Genomic DNA, 23,281 nt, shown 5'->3' with positions numbered 1-23,281 from the left:
GGTTCTTGCCACCCACCTGGCCTTAATGAAAGTTATTTTTTTTCCATATCAGCATTTCTTCATAGTAAATACTCCTTTCTTCACTCTGTTTAAGTTTCCTATAACTTTCATTTTCTGACTTGTCTATTTTTTGTCAACCCCTTCCCATCTCTGTTCGATGTATTAACTTGTGCATACTGTTTTGGCAGTAATCTCTGTCTTGCACCTTTAAGCTCTCAAGTTTTCAAGTATCATCTGGTGCAGTCCCCAACAATCAGTCTTTTCTTCTCATCCTGTCTGGTAAGTCTCCCCTGACCCGGGGTTCGGTGTGACTTTTCTGAACTGTACCCCTTTTCTTAAACCTCTCCAGTTCCTTTTCCTTCACCCCTCTTCTGTCCCCTTCAACCCTTCTACTGGAAGAGCCACTGGCTCCAGAAGCTTGCATAAGTGAAACCTTTTTTATATGTTTGAGCTCCTGCCACGGCTTGGTGAGTAGATTTTTTGTCTATCTAATTACAGAATTAATCATGTAACTTTAGATTTTCAGGGTGATGATTAAAACTTTATTGCTGTGGCTCATACATATTTGTACAAAACCTCCCTTGATATGAGCACAAATCATTCTTTGCATGCACATCCCACAGTGTGGTGCCCAGAGCAAAGTTAAGACTAGTCCAGAACATGTTCACAAATGGAACAACTACGAAGATGGTAATGCACTATTTCACACAGGAAATTGCAAGTGTATAACTTGTGGAATGGAGGCCAAGATTATTGTAAGCAATGTAAAAATACTCCTAATCATATCCAGATTGAAATTAAAGTCCTCGGTGGAATTAGCAATGCAATGTATGTCAAAAACAACAGACACCACACATACATAAATACGTGTGGTTCGATGATCATTGAGCTCATCAGTGCAGATTCATTCTCTCTCCTGAACTCTTGCAGGAATCCAATTTGATGCAGTGAGCAGTGACTGTGGTGGACTGGTGGCACTGCAGAAGTAGTGTGCGACAAGTTGTGAATTTATGTTGGAAAGAAAGCAGGCTCAGACAGCCAAAGTTGTTAAGGCGAATGCTTGCAGAAAGGGAGGAATCTGGGTTCGAGTTCCAGTTCCAGTCCGGCATAAATTTTAACTTGTTGCTATTGAATTCATTAAAGTACCCAGTTACAGCCAATGTCAGTATTTATTTCATTTCATTCTCTATATGTATGACAAGTCTAAAAGAACAGACACCATATATATATTTTCAGCTACTTTTCAAGTCCAAGCAGAAACATTTAAGAAAACAACTGGTGTATGCAAACTGAGTACTACTGCTAGCTACTGTTCAGTTATTGACCAAAGCACTATTAACAGATGTATTCTGTTATGACATATAAATTGTGGATTTAGGAGATTTTGTGGTAGAATGATTTGTAGTTATATCTGAATTATTTGACAATGTCCAAAGATTACCACTTTTTTGCTAGAATTGGATCATCCAGCCACAGAAATTAATGGAATTTCCCCTGCACAGTCTGCAATATATTTCTGGAGCACTCTTCTCCACAGCACAGAGATCATGCTAACTTTGTGATACACTCCTTTTTTAATGTAAGTACACACTTTCACACACAACAACATAGATATCCAAATACACCCAAACATATCCACCCATGATGTCATTGACACTGATTGTTTATGAATGGCTGGGGGGATGCATGCAGGTATATATACATTGTGTGTGAGAGAATATGTTCTTACATCAGGAAAAGAGGGGTAGCACAATAGTTAGTAACATCTCCCTGCTTTTGCATGTCTTTGCACAGTGCTTCCATCAGTAACATGTGAATAGTTGCCTTTCCTCATTTTTATATCTTTGCCTTACTCATGATGCCATTTCAATTTCATTTGAAGTGTAATTTGGCCTGCGTTCCTGTTATGTCATATGTATCTGTTACGTCAAGTGTTAACTCATAAGATATACTTCTAAAGAATTTTAAACATTGTGTAATAGACAAGTATCACCTGAACTTTCTGAAAACAGAACACTGTACTTATTCAGATTCAGAGAGCTAAGCAAAGAAGAAGAAGAAGAAGAAGAAAAAGAACACACACACACACACACACACGTTGGGATATTTATACACCAATGTGTATTGTGCATTATAATATGATGTTCTATATTATTTCAGTTGTTAATGATTGTTTTATTTGTTGCAGTGGACTCTTTTATAATAAATGGTGGTGAGCGTTATGATTTTGTGATTGAGGCTAATCAGGCACCAGGAAACTATTGGATGAGATTCCGTGGAATGGGCTCCTGCCACAAAACCGATGAATATTCTGGCAAGTTTGTTGAAGCTCATGCAGAGGCTGTACTACATTATGATGATGCATCTGTGACCACATCACTACCTGATGGAATTCCTACTTATGAAGAAGGCTATGCCTCTGGAGTGGTTAGTTTCCTTTGTCATCATGATTAGCATAATCATCATTATTATTCTTGCTGAACAAGAAGCAATTAAATCTTTGAACAAAAGAATATGCTCTTGAGATGGATTCATAACTACATCTGCTTTAAGTTTCTTCCTTTCTTTTACTTTTTTCTCTTCTTCAAATGACAATATGAATTGTACATATCAGATATGTTGTAAAGCTTTATCTTTGCATCTACAAGACAGGAAACCACTAGTGCAGTGCTGTTGTTCCTCACCTACAGCTATTTAGGTAAAATAACGGAAGAGACATCATGGCAAAATTGGAAGGATATGAGTGTAAATGATTTAAGGGGTTAAAGGTAATAACTGTCTGAATAATAGAGGCGCTGAGTTGTCAAAAGACCCTTAAACAAGACTGAGAATACATGAAGTCATTTTGTTCATGTTGCTTCTCGTCGACATTCACAGTTTCACAAGTAATATGGAAGTTTTACTATCATATGAGACTGTATAAAGACTTATTTGTACCATAAGTGCTTTGCTTTATTTAAAACATCATCAGTGGTTGCCGATGTCATTTTATTTGTATAAGTACCTGCAACTGGGACTCGTGCTGGATCCCCCATTTACGTTCGATGTTGAGGTGCTATTCCAGAACATGGAGAGCCTTGGCAATTCTGTTCATGTGAAAGGGGAATTTAAAGTAGACTGTGGTGGCAATGAGAATTTGTATTGAGGACAGAGGCATGCCAGAGTAATCCATGCAGTTGTGTGAACCACTGTGCCAAGGTGACTTAGTGGCTAATGCACCTACCTAGTAAGCAGGAGATCCAGGTTCAATTCTTGGTCTTGATACAAACTTTTACTTGCTGCTTCAGTCTGTATACATAAAATCATATCTGTAGGAGACCAGTAAAATCTCTGAAAGTGTGTTATTTCATTTGTATAAATACGTACTCCTGGGATACAGGCTCATTCGATGCTGTTCCAGAACACAGAGAGCCTCTGGAATTTTGTTCATGTGAAAGATGGAATTTAAAGTAGACGGGGGTGGCAATGAGAATTTGGATCGAGGACAGTTGTGTTCCAGGGTAATCTGTGCAATTGTGTGAATTTCTGTGCCAAGGTGGTTTAGTGGCTAGCATGGCTACCTAGCAAGCAGGAGACCTGGGTTCAGTTTCCAGTGTTGGTACAAATTTTCATTCGCCACTTCAGACTATATATGCAAAATCATATCTGTATGAGATCAGTAAACTTTCTGCTTTGGGTTTCAGTCATCTCTCAGTCTCAAGAATAATTTGAATGCAATAAATTTCCTGGGTCGGGTTGGGGGTTGTTTTGGGGCAGGAGACCAGACAGCGAGGTTATTGGTCTCATTGGATTAGGGAAGGATGGGGAAGGAAGTCGGTCATGCCCTTTGAAAGGAACCATCCTGGCATTCACCTGGAGCGATTTAGGGAAATCACGGAACACCTAAATCAGGATGGCCGGGTGCGGGATTGAACTGTCGTCCTCCTGAATGCGAGTCCAGTGTGCTAACCAATGCGCCACCTCGCTCGGTAAATTTCCTGGAGGGAGGTAAATTTTTTGAACTTTGTTATGAATACTTTGACAGTTTATTGATAAAATTTTGACAGTTGAAGTGTCTTTACTCCGAATGTGGTCTGATTTCACCATATGCATGTTGGCTAGTGAGTGTTCCTCAGAGTACCTCAAACTACTGCCTAACCTAAAAAACTCCAATGTGCACTCCACAAGTGAACTCTGCAAACAATGCTGAAAACTGTGAGCTCAACTTGCAGCTTGCTTGAGAGGCAGGCAGCCTTCACCACTTCTGCCAGCCACCTTTATGAATTGAAGATGGCCTCAGAACACAAGTAACATGCTTAATTGGTGCTTACTTGAGACACAGCTTTTAGACAACTGCACACTGAATGCTTGATAGCTGCAGGCAAAGCCTTCTCCACATCTTACATAAAGATTCCTGGCATACATACCAAGTGTACATTGGCTTTCTTTCTGGTGCTCTATGCTATTTCCCTAAGAGGCTTCATCACATGCCTAACACTGGAGTTTCTGGTAACTGACAAACCCCTCCCCCTAGGTTCCTGCTTGGGTCCTCCTGAAGGAATGGCCACCTGTCCACTCATAGGATGAGTGGGCAAGTCCAGGTGGCTAGTCTTCACATTGCCCCTTCACCTCAAGTGATACGAATTCATTACCAGCTGCCACTCACCCTGAGATGATGGCAGATCTCCCTATGTTGTGTCCACTGGAAGGTGCTCCAGCAGCAGAATTTGTGGGTGAAACACGTAACTTCTGAGGTGTCCTATGGGGCATGTTAGATGCAACAGCCTGAAGATGGCTGACCACAGCAAATAGCACATACAGCTGTTTGTGAATTGTGGCCAGCTTCTCCTGCACCTGTGCTCAGCATGCGCATGTCATACCCATCCCAAAATACTAAGAAAACATGGGAAAACCTAAATACATATCTTTCTGCTCTGCAGATGTGAAGCAGCAACAGTTGGAAACTAACTATAAACAAATAGTTGTTGGCTCTTCAGAACACACAAACGACTAGCAGCTGTGCTACATACTGCCTGAATTTACACTTTACAGTTACAAAATGTGAGGTTTCATCTCCTAAATAGAAAACATGCATGGAATTTAAGGATTAAACTATAAGGAATCAGAGAAAAAGTTAAATACATAACTCGTTGCTCTGCAAGTGTGTAACAGTGTTGAGTGACAACTACAGTTCATCACGAGTTTTCAGGATAGCAGCCAAATTACATCTACATTTTGCAAGACATTGACACAACTTGTCTGCAATCCAGAAACCTTATGGCATACTTGCTATGGTAGGAAAACTTCAAGAGACACAACTACTGTACAACTAAAGCCTCAAAATGTGATTTTATATGTATCTCAGTATATCTATAATTGCATAGTAGGATTTTAGTCTTTTATTAATGTAAAAGGATATACTACAGTTACAAAATGCAAGATTACACCTCCTAAATAGAAAAACGTGCATCGAATTTAAGAATTAGACTATAAGGAAACAGAGAAAAAAGTTGAATACATAACTTGTTGCTCAGCATCTATTTCAATTTTAGTTTACAATAACTTGCTTTATTCAACACAGTTGATTTTAAGTCTCCATGGTGACTTAAAAAAGAAGAGTTTCATATGACAGCCTTATGGTTTAAATTTGAGTTACTCCTCAAGGATCTAGAGATAATTGTTTTCATTTATTTTTTTCAGCTTTTCAATCCAGTTCAGGAAATGAACCCTGACTACCTTGAAAATAGAACTATTATTAGAGTTTCTGATCTTAAAAACATGGATATTGATTCTGCAGTGGATGTTAGTGGAACTCCAGATAAAATAGTGTACCTTGGCTTTTACTCCAAATCATACGGTGAGTTTCAATTATCTATTACAATTAATGAAAGGTAGATTTGAAAAAATCTACATTTTATCTGAATTGCAAAATAATTGTCATCATATCTCATATTTTAGACCCTTTCACTGCCATGTATTGGTTTCATTTATGATGTTGTGAAAACTTTTGTGGATGAGAGAAATCATTTTACTTTGTTTAGAAAACAAATTTTTTTTTTTTTTTTTGCTGGGATGAGTAGTGGGCTACATAAGAGGCATGAGACAGGGAGGGGGGAGAATAGCAGGGGGATGGGGAAAGATGCTAGACTGTGGGAGTATGTACAGATGGGATAGCAAGCTGCTATGTGCAGCATTAGGTGGCTCTATGGGGAGGAGGAAAGAGGACAAAAGTAGATAAGGGGAAAGGACTATCAGGGCTAAAGGGCTAAAGCAGCAGCAGGGAAGGGGATAGGCATGTGGAGGATAGGGACTAGTGAAAGTTGAGGCCAAGGAGGTTATAGGAACAAACTGTATGTTGCAGGGAGAGTTCCTACCTGCGCATTCAGGAAAGCTGGGGAAGAATCCAGGTAACAATCTGGGTTATTCCCACAAACACCAATTTCTCAGAAGAATCCTGCAATAAGCAAAGCCCAGAATCCATCTGCTAATGCCAGAGATATTTTCAGATACTGTGAAATAAGTCTGATCCACATTTTGTACACAAATACGTTTCATCCATATCCTGTGTCACTGCAATGCCTGAGGCAGGTCGCACATAAGAGTCAGTTTAGTGTGAACAGCTATGGGAATTTATTAGGGTTTTACATCAGTGAGGAAAACTCAGCAGGTAACAGATGCACACAGTTTCTTATAAAAATCAGAATTGCTCTCCTAGAGATAGTTTCACTTGAAATACATAGGTGTATTGGCAAGGGCGATTCTTGAAGTCGGTCAAGGGCAGGGGCTAATGGAGAGGGAGGGAGGGGGGGGGGAGGGCTGGGGGGGGGGGTTTGGAATGGAATATGGCTGAACAAAAGGAGAGTTGGGGTCCTCTACTGACAAATTGGTAAAATTTGGTGTTGCTTAAAGTAGTTTTCTGTAACTGTTTTGGAGTTCGCTGTAAAAAATGTGTATTAATAAATAATAAGATGCCTATTTTAAGTTAAATGAAATTTACTGGTTAAGGTAGTAAGCTATTTGCAGCTCTTATTCTTTTTTTAAAAAGTGTTTGGAATAGATTACGACCTATATTGCTACATAATTATAAAAAAAAAGATTGAATCTGTTGGAGTAATATATTCGCTGATTTCTAAAGCCATTTTATCCAGTGTAATATGATACTCCATGGGGGGGGGGGGGGGGGGGGGGGGGGGGGGGGGACTGTAGCCCCCATGGCCCCCCCCCCCCCCCCCACGTCCCCCTTGCCACCGGCCCTGTGTATTGGGTGCCCAGTTCACTGTGAGTTTGTGACTAGACAACTGCTTGTCAATGTCAGTACTAGTCTCTGGATAGGACATTATCAGGTGATGTGCATATTTGCCTCATTTTACCTCACTGGAATTTTTTTCTTTGGCATAATTTCAAATACGAATCTACGCACAAGTACTGCAGATTCTAACCAATTCAAATGGTGTGCTGTTGAAATAGTTTTCTGCCTAGAAACTCCTGTAGTAGTGACTGCAAATGTATATTGTGGCAGATAATAGTAATTTTGAGCACTTGATGACATTATGGAAGTAGTTGTGGTTTCCCTTTTTGCTGTTGTTGTTGTACTGTTACAATGTAAATCTGTATCTTTAAATAAAACTTGTATTATTTATTTTTACATTTCAGGTTATTATTCAAAAATCTTTATACATCAAATTGCGAGTCCTTAACAAAGCGTATTCCGGGACTACTGTACCAGTTTGGTTTTTGCGCCACATTGAAGATGATTGATGCAGATATTAGTGTCAGATACTTGAGAAAGAGCTGAAACTGCTAAAATTGAACGTAATTTGCAGCCAAGTTAAATACTCTTTTAATCATAATAATCATAAATTTCTATAACAAAAACTGTGTCCAGTAGTTGGAAGAAAGCACAGGTTGCATCTTTCTATAAGAAGGGTATCACAAGTGGTGCAGAAAAATGCCATCCATATCAATGACTCTACTTGTTACAGAATCTTAGAATACATTTGAGCTAACCACAGTGAGCTACCTGGAAAAGGATTACCTCCCCCATACCAACCCTAATGCATTCCAAACACATCAGTCATGATAAATACAGCTTGCACTTTTCTGAAAGCCTTGGATCAAGGCAGACAGGTAGACTCAGTATTTCTTGATTTCTGAAAAGTATTTAACTCAGTAACACATCAATGTACATAATGAAAGAATGGTCATATGGTTTAGAAAGTGAAATTTATGAATGCATTGAAGAGTTCTTGGTAGAGAAGACACAGCCTGTTGTAGTGGATGGAGAGTCACAGATGTTGAATTACCTTCAGGTGTTCCCCAGAAATGTATGATGGGGCTCTTCACTTTTTATGTTAATAACCTAGCAGACAATATTAATAGCAGACTCAGACTTTTTGCAGATAATGCAGTTATTCATAAACAAGTACTGTCTGAAAAAGCTTCACAAATGTTGTCATATCTTGATAAGATTTAAATGTTATGTGGCGATTGGCAGCTCACTTTAAACTGTCATAAATATAAAAGTGACCACTGCACAAAATGAAAAAAGTACAGTACCCTATTATTGCAAAATCAGTGAGTTACAATTGGGATTACTGAATCAGTCAACTCATATAAAAACCTGAGAGTTTCAAATTGTTGGGATATGATGAGATAGAGTGATGACATAAGTGTGGTTATAGGTAAAGCATGTGGCAGCCTTTTGTTAACAGTGAGCACTTAGAAAAATATAGTCAGTGTGGAAAGGAGATTGCTTACAAAACACATGTGCAATCTATCCTAGAATATTGCTCAAGGTTATGGGACACTTACCAAATACGACTGTCAGGGGATATTGAATATATAAAGAAAGCCAGCACATACGGTTGTAGGTTTGTGGACCCATTCGAGAGCATCACAGAAATCATGAAAATCCTATACTGTCAGATGCTTGAAGATATGTCACCCATCCTATGAAAGTCTGGTTAAAAAGTTTCAAGAACAACTGTTAAGTTGGGAATCTAAGAACCCCCTAATACAGCTCCTGTAAGGAACATTAACACAATATTAGAGTAATCATTATGCACAGAGAAGCATTGAAGCAATAATTCTTCCCATGCTCTACACACAAATAGAATGTGAAGAAGCCTTAAAAAGTTACACAATGGGAAATAGTCTGTTTCATACATTTCACAGTGGTTTTCTGAATCTGCTGTACATGCAGAATTTTCTTTTTTTGTAAATCCATTCAGTTTGTAACATTCATACTTCTTCAGTGCTATGAAAAAAAAAAGGAAAAAAGAAAAAAAACTGCACAGAAAAATATGATTATTGTTAGTTTTGAATGAACATTCTCTTCAATGTATTGAATTTTTATAATTACTCAGGAACTGCTGTGTAAAGCTGCAATCACTTTGTTGTTCAAAACAGAGAAATCTTAAGTTCTAAATAATACAATTTCTTCACAACCACTCACTTTGTAGTCTATTAGCAACAGAAGACAGTAGATAATCTTAGAAAAAAAATCTCTAATTAGCTCTGGGTTACTATCGATATTTTTGACTATCACAACTATTATTGTGGGGTCATTAGTGACCCAAAAATTATTAATATCTCCATTTACTTTGATTAATTTCTTTTGGTAATTGTTTTATACACATTCATTTCAACTTGTTTATAGTTGCTTTAATCTAAATATGAGGTATAAGAAAGACAAAAATTCACACAAAACATGTTTATTTTAATGTCTACATTTTTTTTCAATTCTCATTGCAGAGCTAATTTTAAAGTAACAAACTTTTTCATTTTAGTTGTAACTCTTCTTTTTTACTTAATCTGCCTAGTTGATTAAGGCCCAAATTAATCTCTGAAAGGGGAAATGTATCTTTTATGTATAGTAAAGAAATTAACAACCAATACTTCATACTTAACAAAAATTTCAATTTCTTAAATATTGTTGTTCATAATACAGTTACTATTTGTTGCATTGTACACATAATATCTTCTGCTGACAGTGGTTTTTGCAGACATATTTGTTGCATCTTGAACAAGTGACTAACACATTTTTGTCATGATTTCTTGAGCAAAAGTTACATCTTTGAAATTTTTTAGGTCCACATGAGCTTGATGATTGGAACTCCTCTTCCAAACGAAATGCTGAATTAATTAATGTTTTCAGACTTGTTGATGGAGTTGGTACATTAGCATGTAGTTTCATGTACTTTTCAGTTCAAGTTGTTGATAATTCTTTCATAAATTGGCAATGTGACATCTTTGTGTTGGAATTGGAGTACTGGCATATTATGGAACTGTTAACAATATCAATATCCATTGCAGCCCATCATATGGCTAATGGCCACCTTTTACATCTTCATCCACATTTATCTTCTGATCAAGAGCATCCCCCCCCCCTCCCTCAACTCCTTTGTAGAACTGTAAAATAGACTAATACCAGGTTTACCACTCTGCTGATCAACATGTTTGTCATGATGCATTGATGATAGCATGAATTCTGATTTACGTTTCTTGGGGACATAGGAGCATATTGTTAAACACTTTGTGAAATCAAATTTTGGATGTCCCATTTCATATGATTTATTGACAAGATTCTGCCGGAATTTCACGTTTCTGTTTCCGAAGTGTACTATGCAATTCCAAGAATATTTTTTAGAGACAATACATATTTAGAACTACCCACAGTGGTAAATAATAACCCAGCACAAGCAATAACTCAGAAAGAGTTGACTGTTATAGTATCACCTCACATAAATACCATGTCTTGGTAAATCAGAAATGAATAACGGGCACATAATCTTGTTTTACAATATCTATTAAACTTTATTAAAATGTAAAACCATTGACTTTTTTTTTTGTTTCTAATTTTTATGTGATTTTAACATCTGATAGTAGTTCAAATTTACTTTCTGAATCTGCATCTATACTCTACAAATCACTGTGAGGTGCATGGCAGAGGGTACGTCTCATTGTACCAGTTATTGGGGTTTCCTCCTGTTTCATTCATCTATGGAGTGTGGGAAGAATGATTGTTTGAATGCCTCTGTGCATCTAGTAATTATTCTAATGTTGTCCTTTTGATCCCAATGTGACCGATACATAGGGGACTGTAGTATATTCCATGAGTATCAGTTAAAGCTGGTTCTTGAAACTCTGTTAATAGACTTTCTTGGGATATCTTACATCTGTCTTCAAGAGTGTGCCAGTTCAGTGCATTCAGTATCCCTGTGACACTCTTCCAGGTATTAAACAAGCCTCTGACAATTTGTGCTGCCCTTCTCTGTATACCTTCAATATCTCCTATTAGTCCTATGTGGTATGGCTCCCACATGCTGGGCAGTATTCTAATGATTTGTAAGCAATCTCTTTTATAAATTGATTTCACTTCCCAAGTATTCTACCAATAAACCAATTTCTACCATGGGCTTTACCCAGAACTGCACCTTTGTGAGCATTCAATTTCATATCCCTACAAAGTGTTACACCCAGGTATTGTTTAAGTTGGCCAATTCCACCAATGACTCAGTCATAGGATATTACAGTGTTTCATTTTGTGAAGTGCAAAATTTTACATTTCTTAACATCTAGAAAAGTTGCCAATCTCTGCAACACGTTGAAATCTTATCAAGATATGACTGAATATTTAGCATCTTCTTTCAGATAGTAGTTCACTATAGATAACTGCATCATCTGCAAAATGCCTGATTTTACTATTAATATTGTCCGCAAGGTCATTAATATAAAATGTGAATAGCAAGGGTCTCAACACAGTTCCCCTGGGGCACACCTGAAGTTACTTCTACATCTGATGTAAGATAACATACTGTGTCCCCCCCAACCAAAAAGTCCTCAATCCAGTCACAAATCTCATTTGATGCAACATATGATCATACTTTTGACAATAAGCATAGGTGCTGTACTGAGTCAAATGATTTACGGAAATCAAGAAACACTGTGTCTACCTGATTGCCATGATCCAAAGTTTTCAGTATGTCATTTGAGAAAAGTGCAAGTTGGGTTACTCATGATCAAGGTTTTTGAAATCCATGCTGATTGGCATTTAGGAGGTCATTCTGTTCAAGATATCTCATTATGTTTGAGCTCAAAATATGTTCTAAGATTCTACAACAAATCACTGTCATGGATATTGGAGGATAGTTTTGTGAATCACTTCCACCACCCTTCTCGTTGAAGGGTGCCACCTGTACCTTTTTCCAAGAACAGGACAGAGTTTTTTGTTCCAGAGTCTTAGGACAGATTATAGTTTGAAGAGGGGCTAACACAACCACAAATTCAGTGTAGAATCTGACAGGGATTCCATCAGGGCTTGGAGCTTTGTTCAGTTTTAACCATTTAAGCTGTTTCTAACACCCCTGACACTAATACTTAGTTTGTCCATCTTTTCAGTGGTTTAAGGATTAAATTGGGTCCATCCTCTTGGATTTTCTTTTTTAAAGGAACATTTGAAAATGGGCTTAAACATTTCAGTGTTTGCTTTGCTACTCTAAGTTCCAGTTCCTGTTTCATTTACTAGGGACTGGACACTAACTTTGGCATCACGAACAGCCTTTACGTACGACCAGAATTTCTTTGGGTTCTGTGAAAGATCACTTGACATAATTCTGCTGTGGTAGTCATTGTAAGCTCTTGACTGCCAAACATGTTTCATTCAGCATCTGTCCATCTATAGCTCTACACTTTGTTTTACACCTATTATGCAGTAATCTCTGTGTCTTTAGAAGTTTCTTTATAGTCACTGTGTACCATTGAGGTTTCCTCCCATTATGAACTGTTGTACTGGGTACACATCTGTGCAGGATCACTGGAGTGGCTAAGTGGTGGGTGGAAATAAATCATTTGAACCAGTTTTGTAATGTCATTTACTTGCAGAAAAAATGCATTCAAATGGGCATCATGAATTTGGCCTAGGGAGGCGAGGGTGAGCCAGAGTGTAGTGGTAGGCGATACATAGTTCTCATCAAATCTGGGCAAAGTTAATGATTAGTGGCGTCTGCCATTTGGACAAGTCTGAATGGCGTGGCAGCTACAGAGACAAAGTACGCGGTGCCACAGCACCGAGAGTGGCAGGTGGTGTTCACAGGTACAGGGTGCGCGGCAGAGAGGGAGCCTCGCCGATGGGAGATTCCAGCATGGCCACGCGGCTTCCTCCGCCCTGATCGGTCAGAAGCTGAGGAACCCGCTGGGGCGGCATGGAAAGTTCTGAAGCGTGGCCTGGTCAGCATCACCTAGGCGGTGTTACCTCATCAGCACATGAGGGAGGCGCATGATTGAGATTGCCCACCCTGGTGCTGACTTGCTGTTGCCAGACCATGGGATGAGAAAATTACAGGCAATCGAAACTGCTGGATAATGCTGTACCATAATGAGAGAATGAAATTAACCTTTTGAAATAAATTAATGATAGAATCCACTACTGTCTGGCTCAACCTTACACTCCTCCCCCTTCCGTGGGAGCAGAGAACATATGTGAATTCGCTCAATGTAATTGTTATTTAACTGTAGACAATTTTAGTTCACAAAACAAAGGAGACATTATTGTTAAAGGTTCCCACAGAAGATGGCAGGGGCCTTAAACTAGGGGTGTGTGTAGAGACTTTGAAGACCTCCTAGGGGTCACAAAGGGGTTTAGACACTTCAGCAATATTATGTTTACACAGGAACAAGGAATAAATAGTATAAAACATCAAAACAAAATTACATGAGTTAGCAAGTGTGAATAAAACATCTGAGAGAGTAATAATTTGTATCATGCATACACACCAAGTGCCTTTGTTTTTTTTAAAAGAATACATATCACCACCTTTAATGTGAGAAAACACACACACACACACACACTCTCTCTCTCTCTCTCTCTCTCTCTCTCTCTCTCTCTCTCTCTCTCTCTCTCTCTCTCTCTCTCTCTATGATGTCAAGTCAACCATTATTTGTGATCTCACCAACACTTTTCCAGAAGTTGAGGTTTCTACTATGGTAATTTTCTACAATGGCCCTCAGTTTACAGTATCTGTGTTTCAACAAGTCTGTGAATGTAACAGCATACCCACAAGCCCACTACTCCAACCCACCCAGCTTTGAATTCTGGATTAGAGCAGCTAGCCAAGACATTTAAAATGCAGATGAGCAAAATTATGATGAGTCAATTTTGGTGAAGCACTCACTAACTGCCACCCAAAATATACGTCTGCCCTTGTAAATGGATGTAGTTCAGCTGAGATAATGCACGGGTGCAGTCCATACACTTAATTTGACCTACTATGCCTGGTGACGTACCATCATCCATGCACATAGCCATATTATCATGTGGTCTCCCATGTCTGGGCTCACTCTTTGTCAGCAATATAGATGGCAAATATATGAAGTCATAGCCAACTGTGTAGTGCGTCGAGAATTTCAACGCAAATTCTAGAGACCCTCGGCTTTCCACTGTCTCAAACTCCCGATAGTTTACGTACAAGCATGAGAGACGGGAGCGTGTCTACCTTGCACTGGTTTTCTGTGTGTGCAGGGTGGACATGTGTCAATAGAATGCTACAATGTGGGTGACTGATCAACGCGGCCAAGTTGTTGGCACACTAGTCGCAGAAACTACAAGCCCAGTGCAAGGAGCAACCACGCCTTACTCCATGACTGTGTTACGTCAGTCATTATTGTGAACGGTTGAATTATGTAAAAGAAAAGAAAAGAAAAGAGACTCACTTTTGACTTACTTACTTACTGACTCTCTAGAGTTGCAGATGGTGGACTTATGAGAACCTCGAGAGATTTTTCGAAATGTACAGTTTCTGACGAACCACAAATCATTGGGCTTACAAAATATGATTCATTTATGTGAAAACTGTTATGTGGTGTTCTGGGTGTTCTGTTTGTGGAAGTAAAATATAGCAGGATTGATTTAAAAGTGTTTTAAATGTACGCAATCATTTTAATAATAGAGAAAATTCCTCACAACAGCATCATATCTTCGAAGAAGAAGTTGAGCAGGTCGTCACAGCCAACTATCCTGAAAAGAAGATCAGCAAAGCACCTCAAGTAGGTCAATGATGAAGGGGACGTGTGAGTCTTGCACACCAACACCACATTACTTCCTCTAGTCGCTGGAAACTGCCAGAACGTGGTGACCGATGTGATCAGTACTCGAAAAGGAGGAATTTTTTAAGTAAACTGAGATGAGAATATGTTGAGAATCGCATAGCAACCAGCAGTAACAAGACTGATAAATTGTTTCCAGTAATCGTGTGGTGTCCAATAAACCAAAGAAAGAAAGTTGCGAATGCAACAAATATGAGACAGAAAAAAGTAATAACGTCAAGAGAACGGAGAGAAGATCTCAAATTTTTGACTAAGGAGTTTTTGGTGTGGGGAAGAAATATTTCTCACCCAAGTAAATTGTGCCTATGCCAATGCAGTAACCAACTGATGTTGAAGCAGTAACCAGCTAACGACGCCGATGCAGTAATGAACCGAAGTCGACGCAGTAACCAGCCGCTGATGCCACCATAGTAACCCGCCACGGTTGCTGACTACAACGGCTGCCATTCACTGTTGCTGACTTTACGTCCACTTGCCGATGCTGCAACCAACATTCGACACTGCCAGTGCCTGTGCTATTCACCGGTGCCGATTCTAAACTCGCTCACCTATGCAGCAAGCATTCTATGCCAGCTGAACGTGAAATAAAAACTTTATTATTCTAGTAGAAAGTTTTATAAAATACTATGGGGTGAACTTTTATTGTGTAATTGGTCTAATTGAAATTAGTATTAGATGCTCACAAGAGCTAAAGTCTATAGAAGCATGGACAGTATACAACAAGTTGGAGAGATGTCAGAACCAGCCATGGCTATGAGAATTGCTAAAGAAGGGACTGACTGGTCTGAAGTAGTGAATTTACTTAAAGCCCAGGGAGCAGATTCAGCAGTTTTAAGAAAAAAAAATGGCATGTGACGAGGGCCTTCTGTCGGGTAGACCGCTCACCTGGTGCAAGTCTATCGATTTGACGCCACTTCGGTGACTTGCGAGTCGATGGGGATGAAATGACGATGATTAGGACAACACAACACCCAGTCCCTGAGAGGAGAAAATCTCTGACCCAGTCAGGAATCGAACCCAGGTGCTTAGGATTGGCAGTCTGTCACGCTGACCACTCAGCTACCGGAGGCGGACAGCTTTAAGAAAAGAGCTGAGTTATCAAAATGCTTCTTTAAGAAAAGAACTAAATGCTAAGTTAGATGCTCAAAGAGCAGATTTAAATGCTCAGAATGCTTCCTTGCAAGAAGAACTGAGTACAACTTTAAGTGAGAAATTAGAAGCACAGGGTGAAGCTTTAAATTCTAAGTTTGATGTGTTAAATGATAAAGTTGAAAATTTGTGATTAGGTTTAAAGAATGAATTAAGTAATTCTTTAACTGTCCAAATGAATCAAATGTTTATGGATTTTAGTCAAAAGCAGGATGATCAATTTCAGAAGTTGACCCAAAAATTAGAATTTGATATTGAAGACAAGTGTAACATATAGAGTCTGAATTTAATGAAAAATTACAGTCATTTCAGATTATGTGTAATGTTACATTCAATGCAGTGAAACAAAGACTATATACCTTAAACGATAGCATAGAAAGACAGGGTAAGCTGATCCCTGTTGTCCAATTGCAAATTGCAGGTGTCAACACTTGAGTCAATGATGTGGAGAGAAATTTTAAGGAAAAACTAGCAACTTCGGACACTATAAATATAAGCAATCTGGAGGAACAGGTAGAGGAGATGATAGACAGAATTGCCATGAAAATAACCTTCAACACCATTGCTACAACTCTCTCTTATGAACACAATGACACTAAGAAAAATGTCGATGAGGTGTAGAAAGAATTCAAATTTGTTCATGACAGAGTAGAAAATAGAATAACTTTACCTGACTCTGTGTTATGTAGTAAAGTGGTGATTGTTTTGTTGTGGGAAGACTTTCACGCAAAATTTAACGAAAAGTACCGGTTTGCATTTGCTCAAGTGAAGTTAATGTCAGATCCATGGGATCTGTGTGGAGTCACATCTGTTCCCCAGGGACGTTAACACTCCGTGTTAGTGGGCGGAGTGACGACTGTCGGTTCCTGAGTTGTTTTTGGTGTTACTTCCACATTAATTTTCCTACACCAAATTCCCTTAAATCTTCAACTATTCACTAATCTATTCATAACCTCTTAAACTATCCTATCATTTTACTATTTAAGTGACCAGATATGACTACAAGAATGTGACTAATTTAAGAGAATCATGAATAAACAGTGATCTCCAAACATAAAATGGAGCGAATAGTATAATATTCTGGTAGAAGGTGTAATATGATGGTACTATGTAAACAGAGTGACTTTAAGATTGAATGAACAGAATAGAATATTATATTTAAGAATAATATAATATGAGGTGACTAATGAAATAACTATCTTATTATAGTGTATAATTCTCTAATTTTATAGAAAATTTATACCTTTTATGAGATGTGATGTAGATGGGAGGGTTTGTATCGATTTTGAATGGGTTGGGTAGCGTAGGGACTAACATGACTAACACTACACACACACACACACACACACACACACACACACACACACACACACACACACACACACACAACCCTTGCAGACAAGTGTAACTGAATTGTCACCATTTGCCATTCCATAGGAGTTGCTAAGATCTTTCTTCAGGGACTTCAAAGGTGAAGGTGAGAATGTTCATTCTGCAGGAGACGTTTAACATCATACCTCCTCCAGCTTCTCACTCAAATACCAGTGAAGTAGGGATACTGAGGAAGGGGGTGGGCAGGGTTTTCCTGTCTTTGGGGCTATCTTCTTTCACTTCTTCGATCTTGGCAACTGTCTGCTTTTTCCTTTCTTACTTCTCATTTGAGTACTGATCTACCTTTCCCACTTTCCATATGCATGTACTACTATCACTGAAGTCCTTCTCATTCTCTGTGGTTTCCTATAACCTTTAACTTATTTCAAATAAGTAGGCTGAAGACTCAGGCTGCATGAACACACATTGACATATACACAAAATTACACTTAGACACAAACATGGAAATTACAAGATAGAAACCTAAAGTAATGTCAGAACCACCTAGGGACATAGGGGAATACAGATATATGTAAATCTGAATCGATGCGCATATTACATTGTTGATATGTGACGGTTCAGCATTGTCATTTTTGTCACTCTAAAATACATGTGCCATGCTAGTCCTTGGGGAAAAGGCATAGTACCTAATGGGAGTTCATAAATACAGGTAGACATAGCATCTACTATGTGTGTGCATGATAGCTGTTTATATAGTAAAAGTTAGCGGTGAAAGAGGACTCTAGGGTATAAGATGATATATTAGAAAGTGGAATATGAAGGTAAAGTAGATTTATAATTTTACAAGAGAGTATTTAAGAATCGTATTCATAAAGATGTATGATTGGTTAATGAACCAGGAGGTCTTCTCAGGAAGGAAGAGGGGGGCGCACCCAGCATTTATTGGATGAAAAGGGTAGATAGGCAGACCCAAGAGAGGCTGACCTATACTGTGCAGACAGGGGCACCAAGAAGGGGATCGACCTGTAGCATAGATTAGGAAGTTAAAAGGGGCATACCTGCCAAAATGGAAGGAGAAAGGGTACTCCTAGGATCAACCCATGTAAGATATAGGTACTGCTCCTAAAGGGAAAAAGGGCAGTATCATGACAGAAGTCGCATGTTTAACGGGATGAGTCTGGTAAGTTTGAATTCTATGCATAAACAGCCTCATTAAGTTTCAGGTTCACAAATGTCCAAGAAGGGAACACTTTTATTTTACCCAGAGTTCCTTCAGATGTTACTGGCAAATTTTTAGCTGTTGTAACAAATAATGTTATCAACTAATGTTATTCTTACTTATGTACAGTACCCTTGTTGTATGTCTTTTGCCTGTTATGGAATTGTAATTACAGTCGCTTATGGTTTTAATGTCATTATTACTCCAAACTATTGTAATTAACTATTTTCCTTAATAATCTCAGTTAACATTTTCTGGTTTTAAGTCAGTATTACTCCATATGCGCATGCGCGTGACCAGCAGCTAAGCTCACTGCATCGCTGGCTGTGGCACCCACTTACAACTCAGCGCCCATGGCCCACCTGTTTGGCCCTTTTGTGGCCTATTGGCAAAACATTGGTATAAGTGATGCAGTCTTATGACTATGTACTGTAGTACTAATATTTTAAGTTCGACAAGGCCAATATCTGGCATGTTTTAATTTTATATTATGACATTTCTGAAGAAGGCTACATTATTATAGCCGAAACCTAGGTAAAGTTTCTTTGCTTATGCAACTGGAGACTGAAATTTAATATAATTACATTTTACAGTTGCTGAATCTGCTGCACCATGCTAAAAATATTCAAATTTTGTGTGTGATGTTTACCCAAGGCTATAGCTTGTGTTGAACATGTACTCAAGTCTGCATTCTGCTTACTCATCTAGTGTCGTCCCCCACAGCTGTTCACTAATTATTTTTTCCAAATCAGACTTCATTTAGTGTAAACAAAATATCAGCCAAGAGATTGATGCTTTGTCCAGTTAGAGTGTGTGATCTGCAGTGGACTGCATTCAGAATGAACTGCTGAATGCTATGAACTGAAATCAGTTAAGTAATTTATTTGCATTTATATTAGCTGATTCTTTTTCATATAAAGATATGGATCCCTGTTTATGCCCTCAGCACTAGGCATACCCCTGCTGTGGGCACATTGCTTGCCTGTGTATTCTATGGCTTCTACTTACTTTCCCTTCGCTGTAGGCCCTGCCAAACTCCGCACCCCTGCCCACACACAATATGTGAACATGACAAACTCTCTGGACTGTTTTGACCATCAAAAAGTCAATAACTTGTACTTTAACAGCACTGTCATCACACTGCTGTGTGTTTGCATTAACCTTAGAATTCCCAATGCCAAAATTTTGATTCCCTAGCTTGGAGATTTTGTAGCCACAGGTGTACAACTATATTCCAGTGCTTAGCTGAAACTAACTATTGAATGTGCCAGTGGTCAAGAACTTTCAAAAGTATCAGTGTTGTAGATAGCTCTTATATTAAACATTGTACAAAGTTCAGTAAACTCCTGATGTGTTAAAGTATATTTACTATTCCTCTTCCAAAAGCGGACGTACTTGATATGGTCTCACTCAGCATTGGACAGTCATTTACTGAGTACTCACAGCTTGAAGACCTCACAGTGAGCATCTTCTCATTGTTGACAGTGAGAGCAGTTGGCATCACTCAGAATTTCTTCTCTTTGTTGTTGATCTGTATACTATAAAAGTGATTTTAGTGGTCTCAGAAACAGAAAAACCCTTGGAGTTCTAGAACAGCACTGGATTAATATTTGTGGCAACAAAAATATAGTTTCAATTTCTTGAATGATTCATATTGATTTCTTGGTGCATTTTAGCAGCAGTACAGAAACTGTCTCTATTGAGGCAAAATTGCTCAAAATTATTCTCAGTCAGGAGAGCCACAATTCTCACTTTTCTCATACCATGTCAGGACCACATTATCGAGTTACTGTTTGTCATTCACATTCATGAATTACCATCTTTCCACAAGTTTCAAAAAGTTTGTTATGTAAACTTACATGCGTTACTGTACCTGTATCAATTTGCGAATTGGTGTTCAGTAGACTTTAGTGAAATTTATAGTCCAATGCTATTTGTGCTCCTGCAAGGCAACATGTCTGTCTCTCACCATCTCCTATACATGTCTCTGTTGAGACTTTTGTTGCCACTCCTATTCATGATGCCACATGGCACCAGAGTTTTGGGTGTTCAGTTCTGTGGCCCTGACTTGCTTTTGCACCTTCCTGTACTGTTTGTAATCTTCTTTACACAAACATGTTTGGACTAATTTTACCATCTCTTTCTAACTATCTTATTAGTTTTAATAGAAGGAAACATTCCACATAGGAAAAATATACCTAAAAACAAAGATGATGTGACTTACCAAATGAAAGTGCTGGCAGGTCGACAGACACACAAACGAACACAAACATACACACAAAATTCAAGCTTTCGCAACAAACTGTTGCCTCATCAGGAAAGAGGGAAGGAGAGGGAAAGACGAAAGGATGTGGGTTTTAAGGGAGAGGGTAAGGAGTCATTCCAGTCCCGGGAGCGGAAAGACTTACCTTAGGAGGAAAAAGGGACGGGTATACACTCGCACACACACACACATATCCATCCACACATATACAGACTTACCCCCTAAGGTAAGTCTTTCCGCTCCCGGGACTGGAATGACTCCTTACCCTCTCCCTTAAAACCCACATCCTTTCGTCTTTCCCTCTCCTTCCCTCTTTCCTGATGAGGCAACAGTTTGTTGCGAAAGCTTGAATTTTGTGTTCGTCTGTGTGTCTGTCGACCTGCCAGCACTTTCATTTGGTAAGTCACATCATCTTTGTTTTTAGGTATATCTTATTAGTTTGATTTTTTTGTGCCCATTTTGCATGGGCCTTACAATCTTTACTGATCCTTTGTTTACAAATTTTAAAAACATGCTCTGGTATTATGCAGACAGTATATACCTCTCAAAGGGTTGCCATCCTACATTACTCAAAACAGTTTGAAGTGGCTACAACACAACAGTTTGCTGCAGTTGTTCAGGCCCAACATCTACCAGTATCTTATGCAACCACAGTTCAAAATGTCCCCCCCCCCCCCCCCCCTCCCTCCAGCCCCTGCACCTAAAACTGCCATGATATGAGGCGTGATTGGGAAGTTTTATGAATGGGCTTGTAATTGTACAATGGTGGTACTTACATGCTGCTATGATACATCTCCTTCAAAATAGTCCCATTCTGACTGAACACACCAACTCCAATGGTGTTTTCACTCTGGGAAACATTCCTGGAAATTTTTTTCCTGAAATGTGTTAAGGACGCTCTCCGTATGTGCCCGGATGTCTTCATCCGAGTCAAATCGCTTCCCTTTCAGTGAAAATTTCAGTTTAAGAAACAGGTAGAAGTCCACAGGGCCAAATCAGGGAAATGTGGTGGTTGTGGAAGCACAGGAATTTTGAATTTGGTCAAAAATTCAATGATGGAGAAGGCACGATGAGCTGGAGCATTGTCATGATGTAACACCCAACTCCTGTCTTTCCACAATGCAGGCCTTTTCTTCTGCACCTTTCCACGCAAACACTCCAGGACACATTTGTAGTATTCCTGGTTAATAGTCTGTCCTCCATGGGTAAATTCATGATGCATAATACTGGTAGAATCGAAAAAATCACCAACATTGTCTTCACCTTTGATCGACTTTGCCATGCGTTTTTTGGTCGTGGTGAACCTGGAGTCTTCCACTGTGAAGACTGCACTTTGGTTTCAGGATCATATCCACATACCCATGATTTGTCACCTGTAATTACCCTATTTAATAAATCTGGGTCATTTTTAGTCCGATTAATCAGTTCTTGGCACACTTCAAGTCGGTATTGTCTCTGGTCACTTGACAACAGTTTTGGAATTAATTTTGTGGACACTTGACACATGTTCAGATCTTCAGTTAAAATTGACTGAACTGCATAGAAACTTAAATTAAGTTCATCAGCCATCTCCCTAATTGTAAGTCTATGATCAGAGTGCTTTAAGTCATGAACTTTCACAACATTTTCATTCGTTTTTGAGGTGGAAGGATTGCTGGAAAGTGGTTCATCTTCAAATGATTTGTGGCCATTTTAAAATCTGTTGAACCAGACAAAAAAAATTTGACTGCCTCATATAATTATCTACAAAAGCTGTTTTTAATAGTTGGTAAGTCTCAGAAGCTGATTTTCCAGTTTTAAAACAAAATTTTACACAAACTCATTGCTCCATTTTTACGTCCATTTTCATGTAGACAGAATCCAGCAACAAGCCCTAAGAGAACAGCACTCAGCTAGCTACCACAATGAACTGAATAAAGGAAACACAATTTCCTGTCAGAGGGCATTCAAGGACAAGGCAATGACTCACTCCCCACCCTCCGTGTACCTGCCCATTAAACCAGTAAGCAGCAGTGGATCCATTCTTAAAACTTTCTAATCATATCTCGTATAGTGTTTGCACAGCATCTCTCTCATAGAATCACCCTGTTAACAATCAATGAATGAAAGTGCACTAGTCTGATAAAGAGAGACAGGATTTACAGAATGTCTGAGGAAAATTGACCAATTGATCACATTTAAAAAATTGGTTTTACTTTGTGTCACTGAGTGTGGAAGCTCTGGATGAACCAACATGG

At 38.8% G+C, this 23,281-nt stretch overlaps 1 protein-coding gene across 1 annotated transcript in view; it reads left to right on the top strand.

Annotated features, from left to right (window-relative positions):
• Positions 1 to 23,281, top strand: part of LOC126161661 (uncharacterized) — a 221,210-nt gene that overhangs the window by 129,044 nt on the left and 68,885 nt on the right. The window contains exons 7-8 of the mRNA XM_049917656.1: positions 2,189 to 2,427; positions 5,680 to 5,836. Of these exons, the coding sequence (XP_049773613.1) occupies positions 2,189 to 2,427; positions 5,680 to 5,836 (396 nt within the window). The remainder of the gene's footprint in view (positions 1 to 2,188; positions 2,428 to 5,679; positions 5,837 to 23,281) is intronic.

Source organism: Schistocerca cancellata, chromosome 2, assembly GCF_023864275.1.
Source record: "Schistocerca cancellata isolate TAMUIC-IGC-003103 chromosome 2, iqSchCanc2.1, whole genome shotgun sequence".
NCBI lineage: Eukaryota > Metazoa > Arthropoda > Insecta > Orthoptera > Acrididae > Schistocerca > Schistocerca cancellata.
Note: the sequence above shows the minus strand (reverse complement) of the source record. Positions and strands in the feature narration are given on the sequence as shown.